At 36.0% G+C, this 26,734-nt stretch overlaps 1 protein-coding gene and 1 long non-coding RNA gene across 6 annotated transcripts in view; both read left to right on the top strand.

The window, feature by feature from the left end:
* Positions 1 to 1,249: 1,249 nt before the first annotated feature.
* Positions 1,250 to 26,734, top strand: part of LOC149166129 (putative anthocyanidin reductase) — a 54,028-nt gene continuing 28,543 nt past the window's right edge. Inside the window, exons 1-6 of one of the 3 annotated variants that reach the window (XM_089431289.1) lie at positions 1,250 to 1,552; positions 1,777 to 1,943; positions 12,735 to 12,947; positions 13,028 to 13,190; positions 13,291 to 13,486; positions 13,577 to 13,717. In XM_089431289.1, the coding sequence (XP_089287415.1) occupies positions 1,423 to 1,552; positions 1,777 to 1,943; positions 12,735 to 12,947; positions 13,028 to 13,190; positions 13,291 to 13,486; positions 13,577 to 13,717 (1,010 nt within the window). In that variant the 5' untranslated portion in view covers positions 1,250 to 1,422. The remainder of the gene's footprint in view (positions 1,553 to 1,776; positions 1,944 to 12,734; positions 12,948 to 13,027; positions 13,191 to 13,290; positions 13,487 to 13,576; positions 13,718 to 26,734) is intronic. The other 2 variants (XM_089431291.1, XM_089431292.1) reach the window with 2 other exon arrangements.
* LOC149166130 (uncharacterized) lies at positions 10,296 to 11,010 on the top strand. 3 transcript variants are annotated; one of them, XR_016260399.1, is made up of 3 exons: positions 10,296 to 10,446; positions 10,547 to 10,615; positions 10,876 to 11,010. It is a non-coding gene; the product is annotated as an uncharacterized LOC149166130 (long non-coding RNA). The 3 variants fall into 3 exon arrangements; XR_016260397.1 differs by having other exon boundaries at positions 10,538 to 10,615; positions 10,699 to 11,002; XR_016260398.1 differs by having other exon boundaries at positions 10,699 to 11,002.

Consider the following 26,734-nt stretch of genomic DNA (forward strand, 5'->3'; position numbering starts at 1 on the left):
TTGATCAGCAAGAAGGAGTGATCTGATATCCCTGTCTATCGATATGTAAAGATACATCATAAACCAATAGCAATAGGGAAAAGGTAACTGGACCTAGTTAAACCAGTGGGAGCCACCACACCAAACGGAAAAGGAGCTGCTTTAAGGTCCGGACCGGGTGGTTATCCCCCAATGTTGTTGCAGCGATTTTCGAGGCATCAACAGGTTCTCAATGCATTGTGGCGGTAGGAGGACCTTTGTATTATGTAATTGATTTTTGCAAGGGGATGGAAGAGGTCCTTGTTGTCAACCAGGAGTTTTCTATGTGCTATGCAAGGAATAGGTGATCAAAAATCAATGTAGTGAGTTAATACAAGCAAGAACGGTTAGGTGGCCATACCTAGAATTAAAATAATCTTTTTTTATAAAAAAAATTAAATTATTTGGTCAAGTTACTAGTGGTGTTTGAGTTCTATGTTTATGAGAACCCATGGTATTCATGTGGAATATAGGCTCTTTAAAGGAGAAAATAACCAGCTTAGATCAATCTTAACTCCCAATCTAAAATTAAATAAATAAAAAAATATTATTATTATTAATTATTATTATTTTTTCTTAGGTAGTCAAGTTACACTTGACTTGCTCAAGTTACCGGTGGTTTTTGAGCTCCAAGTTTATGAGAACCCATGGTATTGACTCATGGTATTCATGTGGAATATAGCCTATTTAAAGGGGGGAATTAAACACATGATCTATTAAGCGGTGAGAGATTTGGTAGATCCCTCTCAACACAACTTTATTTAAAAGTTATTAAAAATAAAATAAATATAAATAATTAGTATTTTGTTGTTGTCGTTATTATCATCTTCATTAATTATCAAAATAGAATAAAAATAAATTATTATTATTATTATTATTATTTTAAATAAAAAAGTGATTTTTTATTATTTAAAATATATTTTTGAAAATATAAATAAAATTTACATCTTAAAATACCCATATTAAAATTATATAAATTAAATAATTTAAACTCAAACTTTAAAAAAAACTGTGGATATTAAAATTATATAAATTAAATAATTTAGACGAAAAAAACTGAAATTAAATAACTTAAACTTCAACCTTAAAAAAAGAAGATTGATTATAACGACCGCCTTAAAAAGGTATTGTTTTAAGACTCTGACTATTATTATCAAACGACTTAAAGAAGGTATTCTTTTAAGAAGCCATAGCCTCGGCTTTGTTTGGATAAGCCCCTAGATTTTAGCCAAAAGAAGCAACACTTCACGTCCTCATATTTTCTTGGATTTTGGATAACGCCAACTTGCTTTCAAAAGCAAGTTCCAGCTGCAAATACACATCTGGAGCCTGCATATTCATATCTATCTGCAATATTATTTTTCATCGCGTATTCATTCTTCCCTGTTCCCACCATAAAAAAAAATGGAAATCCAAGAAGGGAAAGGTGGTGTGAAGGTGTGCGTTACAGGAGCAGGGGGATACATCGGATCATGGCTCGTCAAGAATCTTCTCCAAAGAGGCTACACTGTCAACGCCACTCTCAGAGATCCACGTACTATTTTCTTTACATTCGTCTAAAGCGTAAATTTTAATGCTAGTTCTGGTTAGATTTTTGTATCAACTAGTGTAGGTTTGCATAGATTTCGTTAATTTGAGATTTATCAAAGTGTATAAAGGGATTTTATATATATATATATATATATATATATATATCAACACAGTTATCAATGAATTTCCCGTTTACAGTACCTCCTCCGGTATGATATTTGCATGCAGAAAATGAGGCAAAAACTGGGCCTCTGCTGTCGCTGCCTGGTGCTGCAGAGAGACTGAAGCTCTTCCAAGCAGATTTAAGCGAAGAGCACGCCTTCGATTCCGCAGTGGAGGGCTGTCAAGGGGTGTTCCACGTGGCCAGTCCTATGGACTTCTCCAAACTCACAGAGGTAAATTATTGTTAATTTTATTTTTCTGGTCATAAGCTTTATCATGATTGATGGGAGCTGATATATTTATTTTGATTGTAGATTTTTGAAATATTAAATCTAATTACTGTGCATAAGATATCCTAGAAGTTTGTCACACACCCATTATTACATATACAAATTTTTTTTTTTAAATATATATATACATGTCAACCCTTTTAACTTAAGGCTCACCCTATGATGATTCAGCCTTATATACGCACCTTACACTTTATAACTATAAATTACAGGTATATCATACACCTATGTATCCTTGGCATGCGTTAATTGGAATATATAAAACAATAAACATTTGGCATGCATTAATTAAAGTTATGTGAACCCATATCCATGTATATCGTGGCTTGAGTTCTATGCTATGGATCTCTGTTGTATTCACCACGCGGCATCACAACTATTAGCACTATGGTTTAAGTTTATGCACTGTTCATATTAGCACCTACCATAGATATTCCAAGGCACTGTATTAATGGGCGTGGGCTTTTATGGTCCCGCCGCAGTACTCATCCGGTGACAGGTCATACTTGCCTTTACGACGGTCCGTCCTTCCGGGGCAGGTGGCATGGCCTGGTTTCTCCAGCCATGTGACACCTTGGTAATGCCAATTTTGGTCTCACCGCCAGCGACTCCCGCCATACTTCAACGGCCCGGATCTCTTCCGGAGATCGGAGGGCTGGAGATCTTTCAAGGATTATCGGTGATATTTAAGCGTCTCTTCACCGTGTTAGAGTTATTTGGTGTCTGCGGCCTTTGCGGACTGGTTCAATGTCCCTCCTCGAGCTCGACTCCATCAGACTCATTCCTTCAACCTGCAATGCTCCGGGCTGCATTCCGCTCATAAACAATCCTCGCAGGTATTAACGATGTTTCTCTCAGTCTTGTATATGTTTTAACGGCTTAGTTATCACTGGATTATCACTTACAGTCTTTACATTTCCCTACCAAGTTTTGTGCAGCCGCTCTTGCTATGCTTCGGCCGAATCCCATGGTGACTTGCTCTGCAAACAATCCTCCAGCGACTCCAGGTATGATTCTCGGCATTCGAAGCCTATTTACTTGGTATGGTTAATGGATACAGTTATGAATTACCCTGTATGGTCTGGTGCAGATCTCTGTTTTCAATATGGTCTTCTCATTTCGCTACCGGGTATTCTCTGTGGAGAACCCTTACAGTTATCTCGTTGCATAGATAGGTTATGACTGTGCTGTCCGGTTAAATGTTATTGATTGCAGAGAGGTTCTGGGTTTATTATACCAGTCACGTTTTCTTTCGTTTGGATTACAGAACCGTCTAGCGGCAAACTTGGTTTATTCGATGTGGTTGCATGGTTTCAGATCTGGCCTTCACGCGCAGATATAGACCTGAGTATATTGGGCTTGTTCCCTTGTTCAAATGTATTGTTATATTTACGTTATTACTCACCGTTCGGTGCTTTTATGAACTCTTCAGCCCTCAGGGCATTTTCATTATTGTATTGACTTGTTCCAGTTCGAAAGTCCAATGTTCATGAACAGAGACTTAGGGTTTATATTTTGTACCGGTTTTTATCTATTTCCAAACGGCTTCCACCTCGGCTTTGTCAAGCTATAATGATAATCTTTGGTATAATCTCTGCATTTCTAAATACTTTTGTTTCACCAGTCGATTAATACAACTTGGGCGAATGATTAATTGTTGGACAAATAACCCCTTTTCCTTGTGGAAAGGGCTACCCTTCATGCACGATTTCTGTTCTTTCGCACAGTCTTTCTGATTATTATGATTATCCGCCGTTTCAGTTTGCATGCACAGGCTCGCTGTTTTAATAGAGTTATATTTCATTTTTTATTCGCATGCACAGGTTTTTCCTGAATTAATAAGGTTATGATTCATTACCAGTTACATGCTCCCGTCTCGGGTTTGAAATAAATGTCTTCCATTCTGTTGCTATAATACGTCGAACCTTGGTTATTCATATCTGTTATTGTTCTTGTCACTATATTACACAGAACGTAGAAATATATTCTTTCTGTACTCAGATATAGTTCTGTAACACAGATTTGTTTTTGAGTTTATACCACAAGCACTGAGACTCGATGGCATCTCTTTAATGTATTGTATGGTTCTTTATTCCACCGTCCACCCACGCTCTCTGTGCAGAGCCATTTGTTGGACACACACGGTTTTTTTAATAACCTAAGTTATCTATTGGCTCACCATTTCTCCGTGGCGGAGTTACTACCGCCTACAGTCGGTGTCTTCTTCTACCGCAGAGGTTTATACCCTCATTCGAATGCCGTTCCACAGCATTCACTTCAGTCCACAGGTTATAGAGTTTACTATTGTTTAACTGCTTCAATGTCTAATAGTTTTGATTAATAACCCTTTGCTAATAGGGTTAGGTCGAGACTGCTACCCAGTAACCAGTCCTTGAGTAAGACTTCTTTATACCCATATATAACCTTGTTTCAACATTTCCGTACTGTTATTTCTGTCTGAGTACTAACTCAGACCGGGTCCATTAACTGACGGTTTTTAAGTTTTCCAAATGCACATTATGCTATCCATCACAACAGTATTTAGGAAACAAACAGTCTTTCCTAATTAAATTACTGTAATTTCCATGCACATTACTTTTTCATATCAGGGACTACTAGTTTGGAACCGTACCTGATTATTCCGTTATCGATGTCCTTACTTGCAGAAGTCACCTGCAATAGTTTTGCTCTTATCCTCCCAACCTTGAGATCCACTTCACACTGGATTCTCCCCCCGAGCAGTCTTGCAGGCCTACAGCCCTCAACAAGACACATGCACTCCTGTGCTGGGTTATCTGGTCTCTACCAGACTTAACCTCTTTCTCAGGTTATCTGGTCTCTACCAGACTTAACCTCCTTTCTGCCTCTGTTCTCTCATGGAATTTCTCTCTCTCTGTTTCTTTCTTCAGTTCTCTCTCCCCCCTGTTAGGGTGCTCGCTGATCCCTTTAACCAATGCCAAGAATTAGTTGTAACTGAAATGTAATTTAAAATTACTTTTACGCAGGTTTGAATAACTGATTGGTAATTTAAAATTACTTTACGTGGGGTAAATCACAATAGGTATATTACATACTCCCCCCCTTAACAGGAACACCGTCCTCGGTGTTCATCTTTCGTCGGAACTTTGATATTTACTCGTGGTATTACCATCTAATCCACACAAAATGTGATCCTTTCTCTTTGAAATCAACGATTTCATTCCGACAAACAACATAGTAATGATATAGTCATAAGAAATATCATTAGTTATAAGCATCAATAGTCATAATCATTCGTAATTGCAAAAATATGCAACTTCTAATCGCCACCACCTGGCCCTTATTCATTCATAATAAACAATTCTCTGTGTCAACTTACCATAACTTACCATCTTATGCTTGAAAATCATGAATATTTCCATGTAAGCCTGTTAATAAAGATTGGACAATTCTTCACCCTTCCATGGTAAGTAGTTCCTGCAATATATGACTAACAAATTCAACCAGATTAGTCACTATATTTTGAGTCAAATGAGACATTTTTGACTATCAATCAATTGTGGAATATTAGATGCTTCCTAAATCACAGTACTTTTACAAGTACTTAAAGAGCATTAACACTAATCATCAAATGATGAATCACTGCTCACGTGCACACTGAACGAATTCTCACTAAAGACATTCGTAAAGTACTTCGAGAAGTACCAAAAGAGCACCTAGCTCTCTAATCATCGAAACAGTCAATCACTGCATCAAGCAAGAATTGTCTTAGCTCCCACTAAGATGTTCACAACATTAATAACACAATAAAGGAATTAAAATTTCCATTTATTCTTTATTGAGCACTAAGCTCATTTCTTATTAAATGTGCATAACATACTTTGCACATCTATATGTAAAATTCCTTTTTAACATAACATATATCTGATTAGTTAATTCCTTTAGCCATGAGACCACAATGGACTAAAGAATTCCCAATCCATGGAAACTGGTTCTCACAACCAAATTGAGTCCTTTTCACATCCAGACAGTTTCTTTGATAAAGACCTTACCAGGTCTAACATAGAATCCCACTGGCCAACCAGCTCAAGAATTCTAAGGAGAGGAGATCTGGGCAGACAAGTACCATCAACCCTTCCGGGCAGGTAGCTGCCATCAACCCAACTCCGGGCAGACAAGTACCATCAACCCCTCCGGGCAGGTATTGCCATCAACCCAAGCACTTGCAGGTCCTACTCGACCGCAATTACACTGGTCTCGCCAGTAAACGCAGGTCCTACTCGACCGCAATCACACTGGTCTCGCCAGTAAACGCTATCTGATCCTAACCAGACGTAGCGTACACAGGAAATTCTTTCCTCTTATGCCATCTGATCCCAACCAGACATAGCATGAATATTTTCTCTTTTAATACTCTTCCTCAAAGTAATTTACACAATGAACCATATGAACATTATCATTAGCACAACAAACATGCATGTATACCATGCATTTACACTTAACCCCAACATGGGTCCACAATGGGAAACATATCCATCATACACGTTGTATGCATGCAAATTTTCCAAATAACATAATTCATGCATATCATATAACATCATTCTTTCTCATTAATAATTGCATTTCACATTGCAGCAATTTACGTAGTGAGTTTTCTTGTTGCCATTAAGCTACCACCACTTAATCCCATCAGCAACGTTAGTTATAAATATGCATCAGTTAACACGTATTCCATTTCCAAGAATGTTCCTGCATACAATATTGTCATGTATAAAAGCATATGCAAATACTCATTAATGTATAATTGTCAACAACAGTTGAGTTAATAATCTAAACATTTCCAATTTTGCCATAGTTTGTTGTTCCAATTCAAATCATCATTAATGGAGTATTAGCTTACGTTTACTATGTCTAGCTTTAGTCATGCATTGTTAATGTAATTAAACATAATCTCTCTAATAAAGGTCATAACTCCATATCATAATGGCTAATCTTTGTGCATACTATTGCTTATCGTATAAGCCCTTCTTTAATGTATGCAACACTTATTCCCTTCACTAGAAGACCACCATCATTTCATACGACAAACCACATACCTCTTTCTTAAAGGAAGTCATTTTAATCCTCATTTCTCTATCTTCAGATGTGAGGGTTTCTCAAGATTCCCTTTCCAGAAATTATGAAAGGTATCTATCTTTAGGCATAAAAATCAGGATACAAAAACAAGGATTAATTATCCTTTATGTATCAAAATCAAGCAATCAACACAGCTCATCCAACAAGACAATCTCTCCAAGAGATTTATCATTTTCAAGGAAGCTAGCATGACCACTTTCTCTAAGTACACACAGACTCATAATTCCAAGGTCAAAATAGCTACCAATATGCAACATGTGTGCTCCTAACACAATTATTTTACTTTAATGCACATAGTTCCTTTCACGAAACAAGTAAGACTTTTTGGTTCTTGTATGAACACTATTCTAATGTGTTCTTAAAGGACAGAACCTTTATTTCCATTTTCAAGAACTCTCTTAAAATCCTTTATCTTCATACATGAAGTATGCATACTCTTAGGATGAGACTATATTTATGTATATAGGTAATATACTCTTTCCTCAAGAAGTTAGGGATAAATATCTATGTGCCTAGAAGCACATCCTTAGTTATCTTTTATCATGCATGTGATGCATAATCATTTCACTAGAACTTAGAGACTAACTGGAATCATAATGCAATTAGCATATATATATATATATATATATATATTTCCCAAGAAGCTTTTATCAAATAAAGATACATATTTTAATTCAAGAACACTTGACCACCTTCCATGCTATGTCCTCGGGACATTTATATGCCTCATCCTCTTCTCTCAAGAAGATACTTTGGCTATATTTAGCAAGGATTTTATTCCAAGAAAACAACGAGAGACAAACATTTCTCTCACAAGACTCTCACAAGACTCACATGTAGTCCGACTAGGAGGAACTATCAATTCTTTTTACTAAGAAGCATATAAAATAACCAATTCTTTTACTGCAAGTATTATCATAAGAAAACATATAAACAGTCAATCTTTAACTGCATGCCTTGTCTCATTTTCTTTACCAAGAAAATCTATAAAAGAACCATTCTTTTATTGCATGCATTCAAATACTTTCTCTACTAAGAAATCATATAAGACATTCATATGGGTTCTTCAAGAAAGTGGACAAGACACTTATCTTATCCTTGGATCAACATGCATAACTAACAAGTTAAACCACCCTTACCGAAAGCAATGGCTCTACTTTATGCGATTAGAAGCATAATCTCCTAAGTGTCACACACGCACCAGAGTTACCACTTGATGCTAGATGCAACAACTATCATAACAGTACTATGTGTCCATTTCAGAACAATGACTTCAAGGAAGCATTACGAAAATCATTAACATCAATACACTATATCAATACACTATAGTTATCATTTTCCAACTCCTTAAGCATGGTCAAGAGAATACTCACATGCACATCAAGCACTATCTGGTCATTTCCAGACTTAGAGTTTTCTGCAAGATTCTGATACCCAAGCTTTGCTCTATCTGGTCATCACCAGGCTTAGCAATTTCTTTTCCCATCTCCGTCTGTCCCTACAGCACGGTCTTCTTCCTTCTCCTTGCTTCCTTTTCCTTTGGAAGCATCTATAGCTGGGGAAGGTAGTTAGAGTTTACCGACGACTGTGTTAACACAGGTAGTCTATTTATGAATAATTATCACATGTAATTATACCATGAATGGGTCTTAGAAATGTTACCCACTGAACATGCCTCTACCCTTAACTTCACACTGGAATGCAGGAATCCATCATTCCCATAGTGTAGATAAATTCAACCATCATTTAATCGAGACTCCAATGGTTTTTTTTTGTCTCCCAACAAGTAATGATTAACATCAGCACATACCATGCTAATGGATTTCCCTCAATTAGAGGGTATCATCATTAAAACTATTAGGACATAAGCATATACTATTCTTCATGCATTCTCATGGTGAATAAAATTAAGAACTCTTCTCGTGCACAACTGGACTATAGCACCGCGAGAGTAACAAAAATAAAATCTTCATACACACATTTCATGCATGCGACATCAATCAACCTTCACTTGGTTATGAACTGTAACAATCTTAGCTCAATTGAATTAATGCATATAAGTTCTATGGGTTAGTCATACAACACTAACCGATCTCAACCACCAATCGTCTTCATGCATCCATGACAAGACTGAATTAAAGTTAGTTATGACAATCAAATCTCGCTGCTTGACTCATTGCATGTTTTCAATATCTAAAGGGGTTCTTCTAATGTCCTTTTTAAAACATTTTTTTTTTCCATCCTATTCAAGGATGTTCCCCCTAATTTTATATTCATGCATTGGCTCATTAAGTTTTGTTCGTTGTAATTTCAATCTAGTTCAATATATGCATTGTTGTTATTGCCATATGTGCAAATAAGAAGTTGGTAGTTGATTGTCATTTCCTCAATGAGTGTTCAATATGGTTCTTCGGTGTGACAAAAGTGTCATTGTCTTTTATCCTCATCAGGAATTTTAACGTTATGAACGTGAGTCACACCTAATGCACTGATGGCGTACCCCAATATCCTTTCCACTTACCAATTCCCAAAGGCGCCAGTATTGCAACCTTTGGCTCTGATACCAATTTGTCACACACCCATTATTACATATACAAATTTTTTTTTTTAAATATATATATACATGTCAACCCTTTTAACTTAAGGCTCACCCTATGATGATTCAGCCTTATTTACGCACCTTACACTTTATAACTATAAATTACAGGTATATCATACACCTATGTAACCTTGGCATGCGTTAGTTGGAATAAATTAAACAATAAACAGTTGGCATGCATTAATTAAAGTTATATAAACCCATATCCATGTATATCGTGGCTGAGTTCTATGCTATGGATCTCTGTTGTATTCACCACGCGGCATCACAACTATTAGCACTATGGTTTAAGTTTATACACTGTACATATTAGCACCTACCATAGATATTTCAAGGCACTGTATTAATGGGCGTGGGCTTTTATGGTTCCGCCGCAGTACTCATCCGGTGACAGCTCATACTTGCCTTTACTATGGTCCGTCCTTCCGGGGCAGGTGGCATGGCCTGGTTTCTCCAGCCATGTGACACCTTGGTAATACCAATTTCGGTCTCACCGCCAGCGACTCCCGCCATACTTCAACGGCCCGGATCTCTTCCAGAGATCGGAGGGCTGGAAATCTTTCAGGGTTTATCGGTGTTATTTAAGCGTCTCTTTATCATGTTAGAGTTATTTGGAGTCCGCGGCCTTTGCGGACTGGTTCAATGTCCCTTTCCGAGCTCGACTCCATCAAACTCATTCCTTCAACCTGCAATGCTCCGGGGCTGCATACCGCTCATAAACACTCCTTACAGGTATTAACAATGTTCTCTCAGTCTTGTATATGTTTTACGGCTCAGTTATCACTGGATTATCACTTACAGTTTTTACATTTCCTCTACCAAGTTTGTGCAGTCGCTCTTGCTGTGCTTCGGCCGAATCCCATGGTGACTGGCTCTGCAAACAATCCTCCATCGACTCCAGGTATGATTCTCGGCATTCGAAGCATATTTACTAGGAATGGTTAATGGATACAGTTATGAATTACCCCGTATGGTCTGATGCAGATCTCTGTTTTCAATATGGTCTTCTTATTTCGCTACCGGGTATTCTCTGTGGAGAACCCTTACAGTTATCTCGTTGCGTAGATAGGTTATGACTGTGCTGTCCGGTCATATGTTATTGATTGCAGAGAGGTTCTGGGTTTATTATACCAGTCACATTTTCTTTCACTTGGATTACAGAACCGTCTAGCGGCAAACTTGGTTTATTCGATGTGGTTGCATGGTTTCAGATCTGGCCTTCACGCGCAGATATAGACCTGAGTATATTGGGCTTGTTCCCTTGTTCAAATGTATTGTTATGTTTACGTTATTACTTCACCGTTCGGTGCTGTTATGAACTCTTCAGCCCTCAGGGCATTTTCATTAATGTATTGACTTGTTCCAGTTCGAATGTCCAATGTTCATGAACAGAGACTTAGGGTTTATATTTTGTACCGGTTTTATCTATTTCCAAACGGCTTTCGCCTCGGCTTTGTCAAGTTATAATGATAATCTTTGGTATAATCTCTGTATTTCTAAATACTCTTGTTTCACCAGTCGATTTAATACAACTTGGGCGAATGATTAATTGTTAGACAAATAACCCCTTTTCCTTGTGGAAAGGGCTACCCTTCATGCACGATTTCTGTTCTTTCGCACAGTCTTTCTGATTATTATGATTATCTGTCGTTACAGTTTGCATGCACAGGCTCGCTGTTTTAATAGAGTTATATTTCTTTTTTATTCGCATGCACAGGTTTTTTCTGAATTAATAAGGTTATGATTCATTACCAGTTACATGCTCCCGTCTCGGGTTTGAAATAAATGTCTTCCATTCTGTTGCTATAATACGTCGAACCTTGGTTATTCATATCTGTTATTGTTCTTGTCACTATATTACACAGAACGTAGAAATATATTCTTTCTGTACTCAGATATAGTTCTGTAACACAGATTTGTTTTTGGGTTTATACCACAAGCACTGAGACTCGATGGCATCTCTTTAATGTAATGTATGGTTCTTTATTCCACCGTCCACCAACGCTCTCTGTGCAGAGCCATTTGTTGGACACACACGGTTTTTTAATAACCTAAGTTATCTATTGGCTCACCATTTCTCCGTTGCGGAGTTACTACCGCCTACAGTCGGTGTCTTCTTCTACCGCAGAGGTTTATACCCTCATTCGAATGCCGTTCCACAGCATTCACTTCAGACCACAGGTTATAGAGTTTACTATTGTTTAACTGCTTCAATGTCTAATAGTTTTGATTAATAACCCTTTGCTAATAGGGTTAGGTCGAGACTGCTACCCAGTAACCAGTCCTTGAGTAAGACTTCTTTATACCCATATATAACCTTGTTTCAACATTTCCGTACTGTTATTTCTGTCTGGGTACTAACTCAGACCGGGTCCATTAACTGACAGTTTTTAAGTTTTCCAAATGCACATTATGCTATCCATCACAACAGTATTTAGGAAACAAACAGTCTTTCCTAATTAAATTACAGTAATTTCCATGCACATTACTTTATTATATCAGGAACTACTAGTTTCGGACCGTACCTGATTATTCCGTTATCGATGTCCTTACTTGTAGAAGTCACCTGCAATAGTTTTGCTCTTATCCTCCCAACCTTGAGATCCACTTCACACTGGATTCTCCCCCCGAGCAGTCTTGCAGGCCTACAGCCCTCAACAAGACACATGCACTCCTGTGCTGGGTTATCTGGTCTCTACCAGACTTAACCTCTTTCTCAGGTTATCTGGTCTCTACCAGACTTAACCTCCTTTCTGCCTCTGTTCTCTCATGGAATTTCTCTCTCTCTGTTTTTTCCTTCAGTTCTCTCTCCCCCCAGTTAGGGTGCTCGCTGATCCCTTTAACCAATGCCAAGAATTAGTTGTAACTGAAATGTAATTTAAATTTACTTTTACGCAGGTTTGAATAACTGATTGGTAATTTAAAATTACTTTACCTGGGGTAAATCACAATAGGTATATTACAAAGTTGCACTGAGATGGCGCAGAACATCTTACAGTTTTCTGTAAATTGTGGTGTAGGATGATTTCGTTGGGCCTGCTGTGAAGGGAGTAATGAATGTGTTGAATGCCTGCTCACGAGCTAAATCGGTGAGGCGCGTGGTTTATACTTCGTCGATAGCAGCAGCTTGTCCGTTTAACGAGGAGGGAGAATTTCTCAGCGGCTGCAGTCTGGATGAATCTAGATGGACTCCTGTAGATTTCATGAGGAGGAAACACCAGCATCCTCTTGGGGTGGGTATAATTCCATTTCTTCCCAAAACCAACAATGCAAATCGAAATAAGAATACTCATTATTATTTAGAAATGTGCAGTTTTATTTCGTGGCCAAGACTTTGGCGGAGCAAGCAGCAATTGAGTATGGGTCAACGAGCGAAATGGAGGTTGTGACAATTGGACCGAGTACAGTGTGTGGGCCTTGCCTTACTTCTACACTTCCGTTTTCATGCCGATTTCTCATAGAAATGGCAGGATTAGGTATTCGATTTTTCACGCTTAGTTTTGCTTTTGAAGACAGGGTTCCATTTATTTGGGCCCGTAAAAATCTGAAATGACAAGTTTGGTTTAAAACCCACAGGTAATTCCGAGCATCCACAGTCCCTTTTGGGATACATTCCATTAGTTCATATAGATGACGTATGTGAGGCTCACATATTTTTGATGGAGCAACCCCATGTAGAAGGGCGACATATTTGCTCGGCGTTCTCCCTCACTGTGTCTGAGCTAGCAGATATAATTCATAAACTTCATCCAGAATTCAGCCTACCATTCAAGTAGGCAATCTGCCCTTCCCACCTTTTTAAGACATATTTTTATATATTTGCATTGACTAATAAGTTCAGTTAATTGGTTTATTTTTGCAGAGGTAGTGATGAAGAGAATGGTAGTGTTTATTTGCCAACTTCGTCTAAAAAGCTTTTGGACATGGGTTTTTCCTACAAATACGGTTTAGAAGACATGATCAATGACACCGTGAAATCAGCTAAAGCGTTTGGATTATTAAAGTAAGAATTTCAAACTCATGTGGTAAAGTTTTATTAAAATAAGAATTTCAAATTCTTGATTTTTGAGTTGTGTGGTTAATTTATGTTAAGTTGTATTTTAGAGTAATAACCATATTTTTTCGATATTTGAAATCCCAAAAATTTATTATTAAGTTATTTTTTCAAACTTATTTTGTTAAAAAATATATGTAAAAAGTATATTTTATAATTTTTTAAATGACAATATTTTTGATAAATTTCAAAGATTAGTTTTATTGGTAAGTAAAGAAATTTGAAAGGGAAAATAGTATTTAAAGTTTAATGGTAAGATGAATATTAAGAAGAGGGGATAATTGTTTGAAATGTTATAATATTTGATTTAATTTTTAAAGAATGATTTTATTAGTAAGTATTTTTGTCAGAAATATCTAAAAAAAATTGAATGGGTAATTAGTAGCAAGAGTTTATATTGTGAAGTGGAAGTAAATCTTTTTGAAAAGAAGAGATAATTGTTTCATATTTCTATTAAATTAAATATTTAATGTTTTATGTTTTATGTGAAAGAAATAGAAATATAAAAACAATTTTATGTTTTTCTTAAAATTATTTAGATTTTCTTTTAAATATGAAGTGTTGATTAAAAATATTGAAAAACATTATTTTTAATAATGAAAAACATAAATAATTTTATTATTGATTTAATAGTATTCTCATCGTATAAATTTTGTAATGTACAAATAAAAATTACAATGAATACATGTCATTGCTTTACTTGAATGTACAAGAGAATTACTAAATAGTTTGATTTACTTATATGTACAAGGGAATTACTAAATTAACTATTGATTATATTTTATATAAATGGTGTCTTCTCATTCTCAATAAATCTAGATAGTGCTTTAGTAATTTAAAGTTAGTTTATGGACATATTAATAAGATGCGAAAGAGTTCTTTCATATCATAAAATGGTATTGAAAAGACAACAAGTTACATAAATTTTAATATAATATAAAATGATTGTGATTTTTTCCATATCATAAAATGAGATTGAAAAGACTAGTTAAATACATTTTAATATAAGATGATTGTAATGTGTATTGGTGTTAGGAATTTGCATGTATATTTTTCAAACTTTTACATAAAGTTTCAGAATTTTTTAAAAGTGCTTAGGACTCAAAAGAAAAAAATATTTTAAAATTGAGATTATTTGATTCAATACATGTTTTGTTATTAATTGTGGTCATACTTAATCAGTAGTGTGAGATCTATTTTAAAAATATTAAAATAATGTTTCTACGTCTTTTAAATATTTAATAATATTTTTATTTTTCTAAAATAATTAATGAATATTTTATAATTATTAATATATAATTTTATGTATAAGCATTTTTCATCAAAATTATAGTAAAATTAAAAAAAAAACACACAATAAATGAAAATTTCAATTATAAAATTTTAAAAAACACTAAATGAAAAATTCAATTATAAAATTTTGCACTATAGTTTGAGTAAATGTGAGTAAATATTTTGTAACAATGTATTTTAATGCAATTTATAATAGCAAAAACACAATTTGTATTAAAGGCTTAAGAAAAGTACTATATGTAATGATAAAAATATCTATATTATATTATTTCAAAAACATATAATTATGAAGGGATGAATGGAAAATATTTGTAAATTGTGTTAAAAGCTTTAAAAGATATATATTAATGTGATTGAATTTTTTTTATCATTTTTAAAAAGAATTTATTATTTATATATAAAAAATTGAGGTGTTTCACATATTTTATGCTTAATAAAAATAATTGAATTAAAAAAAAAGGAAGAGAAAGAGATTTTGAAAAGTAATTTTATATGATGTTTTGTATCTTATATATTTGTTATTAATGAATTGTGTTTTGTTGTTAGAGTATACATAGTATCTAAACTATTGTGTATATTTCACTGGATTAATTCATCACAACAGATTTGATAAAATATTGAAATTTTATTATGAAGGTTTATTTCCTTTATATCTCACATTCTTTTAAGTATTGATTTTATGCTTAGTTCATAAAAATAGTAGAAATGTGAAAATTATAAATATAAAAATACACATACACCATTCACAAATAAACATAAGATGAGGCCACTTTGTTCACTTTTCTTTAATATGGATAATATGTAAATATAAAGAAAGAGGTACTCCTTGTGGAAATACCTTATAGATGTGGCTTGGAAAGCTGCTACAGAATCTTATCCTCCTCTTTTCTACTAACTAAATTCCCACTCCTAGGTCCTCTATCTAACTATAAAACAATATAATGAAATAGAACAGAACCCCTTCTCCTCTTAGTTTTTCGATATTTAATATTTCCCCTCTTAGTTGTTCGATATTTAACATTTCTTCGATATTTAACATTTCCCAATAGTCATAATATACAAACAGGTTTTTGACTTCCTCGACTGTCAATTAGAGTTATAATTTTGGACCTTCTAAATTTTTCTTGAAATTCCACACATGGATATCCCTATACGAGTAAGTAATGGGGATTGATGTGGCATCTTTATCATACCATGGTGGTCAACATGGTAGGTCGTGGGAGGCATAATTTTTTGCATAGGAGCTCTAATTGACATTATATCTATGTTGTTGGAAAAGTCTATGAGTGTAGATTAGTATCAAGGAGTCCCAACATAAGTCAGGAAAGTTTTCATCCCAAAAAATGCCTATTTATGTGTCAAAACAACTCTAAAAGGTTTCAAACCCTCATTTTCGAAGCTGAGACCTGTCATTAAAATGAACCTACAAGTTTATTCTATCAAATTTTTCCCACTCTATAAGCATTGAGACAGATGAGAAATAATATAATGATTCAAACCATATCATACCTTCACATTTAGTGTGGACTTTAGTCCCCAAATTATTTATTAAATAAGGTGATGAAAATTCTCCTCTACCTTCTCCCTAAGTATCAATGTGCTTTGCCTAGAATTTTTCCTTTCAACCAAATCTTCCAAACGTCTTGCTACCCCTATCTTATAGTTTTGGACATCTTCTACAAAATTGTGTGCTCTACCAACTTTTCTAAAGCATTTGGTGCTAAGGCTTTTATGAAATGTAGAACCTACTCCACTTCTTGATCCAACATGGAAGGTTCATGGAGTTTTAGATTCTCCACATTAATTATTAAGTATATGTGCATGAATGGAGGTAGAATAGATATGTAGGCATTATCTTCCACCTTTTCCAATATCTTGAAAGGACCATACTATAGAGCCTTGATCTTCTTACTAGAGCATTGTAGTCTTTCTTGTTCAGCTATAACCAAAATTTATCTCCTACTTTCAATGTTTGGTCTATTCTGTGTTGATCATGTCTGGACTTGTATTTCTCCTATGACTTGTTTGACATCTCTTGCACTTGTAAATGGATTTTCCTAATATTCTAAACAAATTTATTAACTCTCAATGCATTTCCTATGGGGTCCTACATCACTCCTCCTTGTTATCCATATACAAAATCCAAGGTTGTAGGTGAAAAATATCCAAATATAGTTTCAAAAGGTGACTCAATAGTGGAAGCATGGATTTCTATATTATACTAGGGTTGTATTCATGGTGCTAGATACTGCCAATATACAAGGGGTCTCCCCGATGTGAATTCTCAATTAGATCTCGCACCGTTTGGAGTAGGAGCCCCATCTGAAGTATCAGCCTGGCCACCATAAATTAAGGTTTTCCTTGGTTTCAATGGATAGCATAAGAGATTATACACATAACCTTTGAATAACCAAGTAAGTGGACATTATGAAACACCAATTGCAATGTGTAAAAGGAGACTTTCATGAGCGGGAGACATGAGTGAGTCTCTAGAATGAAATTAATAGTAATATCCTAAGAGAGGCAGACGAGAGCAAGAAAAGCTTCGGTAATTATCTAGTGAATTAGTTCACATAGGAACCACGATCATTAAAGTGAATACAACATGCATTCAACAAGATAAGTACCAAAGCCAATGAAGTACTTCAATTGCCTTAGTACATATGAATATAGCAAATACCACAAACATCCAAGGAATAATCCTACAATATTCATGATACATACACGAAAATGTGTTGGCTCATTGAGCTTCAATTATTAGGTGAAATATCCAAGTACACAATTACAATGATGAGCCACTAGCTCCAATAGTGCAACATTAAGTCACTTCTTACTTCTCCAAAGAATAGATTTCTCTCCTATGTCAAGTTAGAGAAGCTGAGACTAGCTCTCCAAAGCCTAAGCCTCCAAAATCCCTTTGCTTGAGTTATGAGGTTTTTTATAACAATAGGAATGAACTTTCATATCCCCTAAGACTCTTGAACTAAACTCATGACTCTTGGACTTCTAATGTGACCTTTGGACTTTTCCTAATAACTCTTTTGTCCATATGTGACTTTTCATATTCCACATATGACTCTGGGACTTCTACACATTACATTTTGTTATTTCCATTTTGATAATTACATCATCATATCCATAAGTAATATAGAAAGACACATGGACACATATGACATTGTGATGACACTTGTACAAGCCATGACTTGAATTTCATGATGTTGTGGCAATGCCAAGTTGTTTTCTTTGTCGCTATGTCTTTGACTTCTTCATGATAGATTCGATCAACACTTCATTTTCATGAAGGATATACTTTGTTTTTCATCTTAACTCTCCAAAGGGTCTTGCATCAGCATCAAGGCCTTCTGATTTATCATGCAATGTTTCCTTTCTTTCATGGTTGAGGATTTGTTTCATGCCTTCATTATGGTTTCTCTTTGTGCATCTTCTCTGCAACTGCTTCTTTGTCTCTTCTCCTTGAAATATTTCTTAAGCATTATCTTGTCATGCTTAGAAAGTACATATACCCATGAATATGACTCATGACAAGGAAAAATCAGTCCTAAAATCACCTATTGTATATGTACCTTGCTCATGAAAGAACTTGCTTATGATAGGATTGTGAAAGGACTAAGAAGGAAGGGCTTGATGAGGAAGGCATAGTTGATCTCAATAATGGATTAGGAAAACACCATTTTTCACTAAGACTGTGCCATGCACTCTGAGGAGGAGTTCTTAAAGTTCCATCACAATGGGCAACCACAAGGAACAAGGTTGATGAGTTTGTTGATTAATACTACGCCATGTGATAGGCTCAAAGGAATATGAGATAGTGAAAGCATGGTTTGACTTGACAAGGACTAAAAGGAGGCCTTACTAAGCTCTAGGACTATGCCATGTGATAAGAGAGAGATACTTGAGTCAATGTTCAACACAGGGGGGAAGCTTAGTGAACAAGGGTTTAAGGCTTGTTGCTTGAGACTGTGTTATGTGCTGGAAGGAAGAGGAGGCTTAAAGGACATCACAAGTTGTTTCAATAGAGGCTCATTGTTTGTTGAAACTACACGCTGCACTAAGAGAAGCTAGACAGGACAAGACTTGGGTGCAGAGAGGGATCATAGTCAACTATGGAAGCAATACTAATCCTTGTCACTGCCCCTTACACTAGGATTAAGGGGAGGCCTCTACACCAACGTAGTTTTTCTCAATGGTGACTATTTTTTCATTAGGAATATGCTCTGCCTCCTATGCTAGCATAGTTTGGCACAATAGTGGATGATTGTTAGGCCCCTATACTACTAGTGTAACCCCTTATTGTTATTAGTACAACCCACTTATTATATTGATGTACCCATGTAGTGCCCATATTGTTACTATTGTGCCCCATAGAAGCCCATTATTGTTATTATTGTGCCCTTACATTATTATTGTTATGTCAGCTCTGATTATGTTATGACCCCTTAGACTCCTATATATAGAAAGGAGGTCTTTTCATTTGTATCATCCACGAATTGTTCATTTATGTAATGTAAAGGAGGTTGCCCCCTCAAAGAGGCTGAATTCTAAGGCGTTGATCTATCTTTTCTATCTTTTCTTGAGCTGGTTTCATAACATTTGGTATCAGAGCTTTGGATTCTAGGGTTTCGCTGCTCTAAACAGGTCATCGTGGAATTTTCGCTATAACTTTTTTTCTGTGATGTTTCAGAAGTCACAAAAAAAACCCATTTGAGAAGAACTTGTGCTGAACCTTGGGTCCGAATTTCAGATCTTTTCGCGCGATATTTGAAGAGATATGATCTGAGGAAGTTGGTCTTTTTGCAGACTCCTGAATTACATTCCAAACAGGTGACCTGGGGAAAATCGTCATAACTTTCTTTCTGAGCATCGGATTGAAATTTCGCAAGAAGGTACAGAAAGAGGACGGACTGTAGTTTTCTTTTATATATTTTTTAGAGTCAAATCTTGAAACAGTGACACGTGGCACTTCATACAAGTTCGCTCTACTGAACTAGTCTACAATCAGGTCACTGCGGGAGATTGTGCATAACTCTTTCTTGGAGAATCCAATTTGGATTAGACTAGTGGCATTGGAAAGAGGACACAGAAGGCTACTACAGGTTGCAATTTCAGAACTTAAAGATCGAAAAGTACAGAGTTACAGTCGTTTCAAGGTTGAGCTCCTAAAATCAAGAAAAAGAAAGATGAGGAAGTTTGATGGCAAGGATCCAGTAAATTGGATACTTCAGATGGAGCAATATTTTGATCTACATGGTGTACAATTGTTACAAAAGGTATGTATTGCATCTTCATATTTAGAACTAGATCAATTTTTATGGTACAAAGGGCTCTGTTCTCGTAAACAACTTGTTACGTGGTCAATTTTCACGGAGGAAATGATAGCACATTATGAGGATACAAAGAGAAACACCTTCTTTAGAGCAACACCACAACAATTGGAAAGAGTAAAAGGGCTTTGTGACATAGTGGAAAGCAAAATTATGGAAACCAGGAAGCGTACCCCTCACAACTATAAAGATGGAAGTGTTGTTTCTCCTAGCCTTCCACAACCTATAAGGGTAACACCACGACAATTGGAAGAAAAAAGAGAAAAAGGGCTTTGTTATAATTGTGATAGAAAATGCACTAAAGGTCATAAGTGTGCTGAGAAGAAATTATTTTACATAGAATATGAAGATGAGGAAGAAAAGGATCAAGAAACATCAAAAGAAGAAGATATAAGCCAGGACCCCACCCCAGAGAAAGAAGAAACAAATCAGACCATATCTTGTAAAGCATTGGCAAGAATTACCATTCCTCAAACTCTCAAGATAGAAGGACATATCAAGAAGAAAAAGGTGCAAGAAGTGAAAGATCACATCGAGAAAGAAGAAATGAATCCAACCATATCTTGTAATTCATTGTTCGAAATTACCACTCCTCAAACTATCAAGATAGAAGGACACATCAAGAAGAAAAATGTTCAAGAAGTGAAAGATCTCATCGAGCATCAAGAAATGAATCCGACCATATCTTGTAAAGGATTGGAAGAAATTACCACTCCTCAACCTCTAGAGATAGAAGGACATATCAAGAAGAAAAAGGTTCAAGCAGTGAAAGATCACATCGAGCATCAACAACAAGTTCTCCAACTTTTAAAGGATAACGCCACTTCGGTGCAAAATCAAACGAAACAACAGGTAGATCAACATCGTAGTGAAAAATGTTTTGATGTAGGTGATTGGTTATTTTTACCGCTACATCTCAAGCAAGCTATTTATGAGAAGGAAATGTTGGCAATACTACATGCACTTAAAAATGGCAACCTTACCGAATGGGAAGACTCTTCAAGGATGAGGATGTGGAAGCATTGTTTTGTGCTATTTCTATTATCCAACCAGATTGGATAAACAAAGCAAGGGATGAATGGAAGAAGGACAAAGAAGTATGGCCACCTATTCAAAAGTTGCAAAAGATCCCAATTCAAACAATATTGCCAGAAATTGAAGAGGAACGGAAAATCATATTGGAACCTGGAGCAGTCATAGAAACAAGAACCCGAAAGCTACGAAATCAATCAATTTCAGAGTATCTCATCAAGTGGAAGAACTTACCCACTGAAGATTCCACATGGGAGGACAAGAATTTTATACAGAAACATCAAGAACTACTCAAGCGTTGAGGACAACACTTTTTGAAGGAGAGGGGCATGTTAGGCCCCTATACTACTAGTGTAACCCCTTATTGTTATTAGTACAACCCACTTATTATATTGATGTACCCATGTAGTGCCAATATTGTTACTATTGTGCCCCATAGAAGCCCATTATTGTTATTATTGTGCCCTTACATTATTATTGTTATGTCGGCTTTGATTATGTTATGACCCCTTAGACTCCTATATATAGAAAGGAGGTCTTTTCATTTGTATCATCCACAAATTGTTCATTTATGTAATGTAAAGGAGGTTGCCCCCTCGAAGAGGCTGAATTCTAAGGCGTTGATCTATCTTTTCTATCTTTTCTTGAGCTGGTTTCATAACAATGATTGTCGAAGGAGATTGCGTAGTTCACTAACAGAGGCAAAAAAAGAAGTCACTTTTCCCAAGAAGGTTCTCAATGCATTGTGGCGGTAGGAGGGCCTTTGTATTATGTAATTGATTTTTGCAAGGGGATGGAAGAGGTCCTTTTTGTCAACCAGGAGTTCTCTATGTGCTATGCAAGGAAGAGGTGATCAAAAATCAATGTAGTGAGTTAATACAAGCAAGAAAGGTTAGGTGGCCATACCTAGAATATTTCTTAATGTGTAGTCATTGGAGATGGCCTTGAGAAGGACTTAGTACACAAGACTTGGTGGGAAAGGTTGCATAAGTGAGACTCATGAATAGGTTGTGCTCATCAACTGGTAAGAGGCTTAATGCCTTCAGAACTCGCACTAGGTAGGAGGACCAAGAAGAGCTCCAAAATGACCAAGTGTGGGACCAGTAGAGTAAGAGAGGAAAAAGCATCTAAAAACAACTCAAACATGGATCACACACATGAATTACATCAATACAATCAAAAGGAATACACAAGACTCATGAATATTAGTCACCTTGGGATGAAAAAAAAGTGACACTTATTTCTAAGTGTGACAGTCGAAATGCCACAGTATGACACTTAGAACACAAGTTGCAACTAAGGTGTTGACTGTGACCAGAAAGTGCACTAAGTTGTAGGCATGTGTCTAGCACATATTCTTATGATATATAAGACCATATAATACATAAGAGTGTGATAGAACTTCCTCTAGTTATTTGCAAATGTGTGACACAAATAGGAGTGAAAATGGTTGGAAGCGACAGTTGTGACATTAAGAAAGCATGAAAATGACACTTGGAAAAGTTAAAGAAATTGAAAGTGATACATGTCAGAGTGAATATAACATGAGAATGACACTTGTAAAAGTGAAAGAAAGCAAACATGACAGTTATGAACATGAAAGTAACACTTATAAAAGCGAAGGTACGAAAGAGAAATAGTCAGGAAAACTAACTAGAATAGAAGTACAATCACAACCAAAGTGAGAAGGAAATTGTCAAATGAAAGTGTGCACTAATTGTCAACTATCTAGGCTTGCATAAGAAAGGTGCGCTCATGCATTTATCAAGGACAGAGCATGTGTGAGAAAGAAACTTTTACAATTAGAATCCGAGAAGAAGACTTAAACATGTAGCATAACGTCAATTAACCATTAAGTAACCATGAGGTGGCAGATTGTAAGATCCTCAATAGGCTCCAAATTCAAGTGTAGGCAAAATTTTGGAGGGTGTTGATTGCAACATCAACGGGTTGTATACGGATTGTACTTTCATCACAGGTCTTCAAATTATTTTTATTGTAATATTGATCTGTATACTGCTGTGGATATTCCACTAGACAGCTCGTTACAACAGATATGATAATATTATATTAAAAATATGTGATTCCACACTATTACAGTTTTATTTAATTTCTAGAGCTATAAAATTAATTGTAATTAGTGCATGCATGTAAAAGTAAATGAAGAAGAAAAGTAGAGAACGACAAAATAATCTCACACACACAATACCTAAGATATGCTCTCTGGGAAACCCTTTCAGGAAAAAACACAGCTAGAAGGTGAGGTCGCTTCGCTCTCTTTCTCTGTCTAGAAATATGGTTGCAGATATAAAAAAGTAATGTAGGTGGCCCGTAGGTTGCTACAGTGCACAAATCCTCCCTGTGTGCTCAAACTCCTATCTCTCCTTGCTATCTTTTCTCATCTATGGAATAAATTCTCTCGAAAGAATGGAATTCCTCCTCCTCCTAGTGGGCTGATTATAACATAGCACGATAGCCTACTAGTGGTTAAGTTTGACTAAATAAACTCTTAACTAGAGTTACGAAATAAACTCTTCTAGAGTCTTTTACATCACAAACACGTGAATAGCCTCATTTCCATGAATAATGGGGGATGACGCGACATCCTCCCGAACTATAGGTGTGAAAACATGAAGGTCAACTTCTGAGTGGCATAACTTGTTGAAAAATGTGCAACAGTAAATGCTAAATTTAGAAAGCGCTAAAAATAGAACTGCTAAAAAGAGCACTTCTAAAAATAGCAGTTTGGCCAATGATAATTTTGGCCACCTTGGGTGACAGGTGAAACTGCTAAAAATAACATGTTCTAAAAATAGCATTTCTGGGTCCCTTCCTATTTATAGCAGCCCCTGGTATATCTATAGGAAGTAAATTCAGATTTGGTCTTACAGGTAGTTTAAAATATTAATTAATTAATTAATCTCCATGAGTTAATTAGTTATGGAAAATTAAACTTGAAGTGTTTATGAGAACATGCAATAATTTATCCACTAATTAGGGAATGTGTCCTTGATTTGCTCCACGGATTGAGGAATTAAGGGTGAGTTCTATATTGAGAGGATCAAGTTCAGTTAGATTAATTTAACAAGTTGTTAAATTAATGAGATATAGTTTGTTGATGCTTGCATGCATGTGACAACTATTATTTTCACATAAATGTTTTTTCACTCATGGATAACTGATGCATGTCAGTTTTGTCAGAGACCCAGTTGAGATTAGAGAAGGGACAGTGTACTATCAATTGGATGAATATTTTTCCTGTAAAGGAAGCTCATCCATGATGAGTATTTATCTCCTTCAGGTTTGTGCAGTTATTTCAAAGGTCAGTGTTGTGTGTGAGGTGAGAATCACACAGGTTGCAGCTGGAGGACCCAGGAAAAACTGTGCATAGAAATAGGAGGCTTGGAGGGAAGAGAAGAAGGTTTGTGAGAAACCTTTGACTGTCTATGAGCATCAGAGGTATTGCAGAGAGAGCAGGATAGCTTTTGAGTTGATTCTTTTTGTAATACTCACTATATTTCCACTTGTATGATAATACAAAGTTGGGGTTTTAGGCTGGGGCTTTCCCCAGGTTATATCTTCTATGTTATGTGTGATTGATTCCTTCTTATCAGTTATATGTGTTCTTATTGATGTTTCTCATGTTCGATTAAGCTTCCGCTCAATTCTTGTAGAAGTAGATCAAGTTTTTTGCTTTAGTACATTGCATTATTAGGTGTTCTACAGGTAGGAATTTCTACATGGTATCAGAGCTAGCTGATTTGTAGAAAAAATTCTACAAAATTCTACATAATTGTTGCATATATACTCCAATTGACGTGATTATTGCGTCGTTGAAAATCTTTCTGTGTGTAGAATAACATGAAAAGGTATTTTTCTTAAGGGGCAAAGTTTTACCCCCAAAAAACGTCGTTTGATGCCTCAAAACGCTCCCGGAAGGTTTCAAACCTCATTTCACCAACTTGGGTCCCGCCAATGAAAATGGTCCCGTGAGATGATTCCTCGACTTTTTCCACTCTAAATGCATCGAGGAAGATGAAAAGAAATATAATGATCCAATTTAGATCACACCTCCCCATTTTGGGAGGATTTTGTTCCCCAAAATATTTTATTAAATGAGGTGAGTAAAATTTTCCTCCACCTTCTCTCTGGTGTACCATTTATCTTTTCTTGGAAGTTGTCCCTTCAACCCAATCTGCCAAAGATCTTTTTGCCCTTGTCTTGTAGTTCTGGACCTCTTCTGCAAAACCGTATCTTCTGTCAACTCTTCCTAAGTGCCAAATCCTCCATAGAAGGTAGGACATGTTCCTCTTCCTGATCTAGCATGTAAGGCTCATAGAGTTTCAAATTCTCTACATTTACAACTGATTAAATGTGCATATATGGTGGTAAACTGAGTCGATAGGCAATATCACCCACCTTTTCTAGTATCTCAAAAGGACCATAACTTAGAACCTTAATTTTCTTACTAGACCCCTGTAGCCTCTCCTTGTTCAACTATAGCCATACTTTGTTTCCCATCTTGAATGATTTCTCTGTTCTGTGTTGATTATGCTTGGTCTTATACTTCACCTGCGACTTCTGCAGTGTTTCCTGTACCTGTAGATGGAGCTGCCTGATATTCTCTATAACTTTTTCATCCCTCAAAGAGTTTCTTGTAATGTTTTCCTTCACTCCTCCTTGTTGCCCCTATGCAATATCCAAAGGTGAAGGTGGAAAATATCCAAAACAAGTTTCAAATGGGGACTTTCCTGCAGAAGTGTGGACTGCTATGTTATAAGAATTTTGTATGTGTACCATATTTTCATCCCAAGTCCTCGGATGCTTATGGTTGTAACCCCTTAGAAGCTACACCAAAGCCCTATTGTCTACTTCTATCTACACATCTGTATGTGGATGGAATGTTGTAGATCTCTTCAACTTCATGTCTATCTTCTCCCACAATGTAGTCAGAATGCACTGATAAATCTTGTATCCCTGTCTAAAATGATGCTCCTTGGTATCCCAAAGTATACCCAAACCTGTCCAAAGAAAAAGTTTGTTTCTTCTTGTCTGTTGATGGTCTTTTTATAGGGCATCAGAACACACATCTTGTTGAACCTATGAACTACCACGAATAGGTAGTCATGTCCCTTCTTGGTTGGCGGTAAACCTCCCATAGAGTCCATGGAAATGCTTTCCCAAAGACGAGTAGGTATAGGTAAGGGATGATAAAAACATTGTTTCCTATTTCTAGGCTTGCTAGTACAACAAAGCATGCATCCTCTTCTGAACCTGGATACTTGTTCTTGCATCTTGG

Source organism: Pinus tabuliformis, chromosome 5_1, assembly GCF_031772625.1.
Source record: "Pinus tabuliformis cultivar Carrire ecotype Pingquan chromosome 5_1, CPIR1, whole genome shotgun sequence".
Lineage (NCBI taxonomy): Eukaryota > Viridiplantae > Streptophyta > Pinopsida > Pinales > Pinaceae > Pinus > Pinus tabuliformis.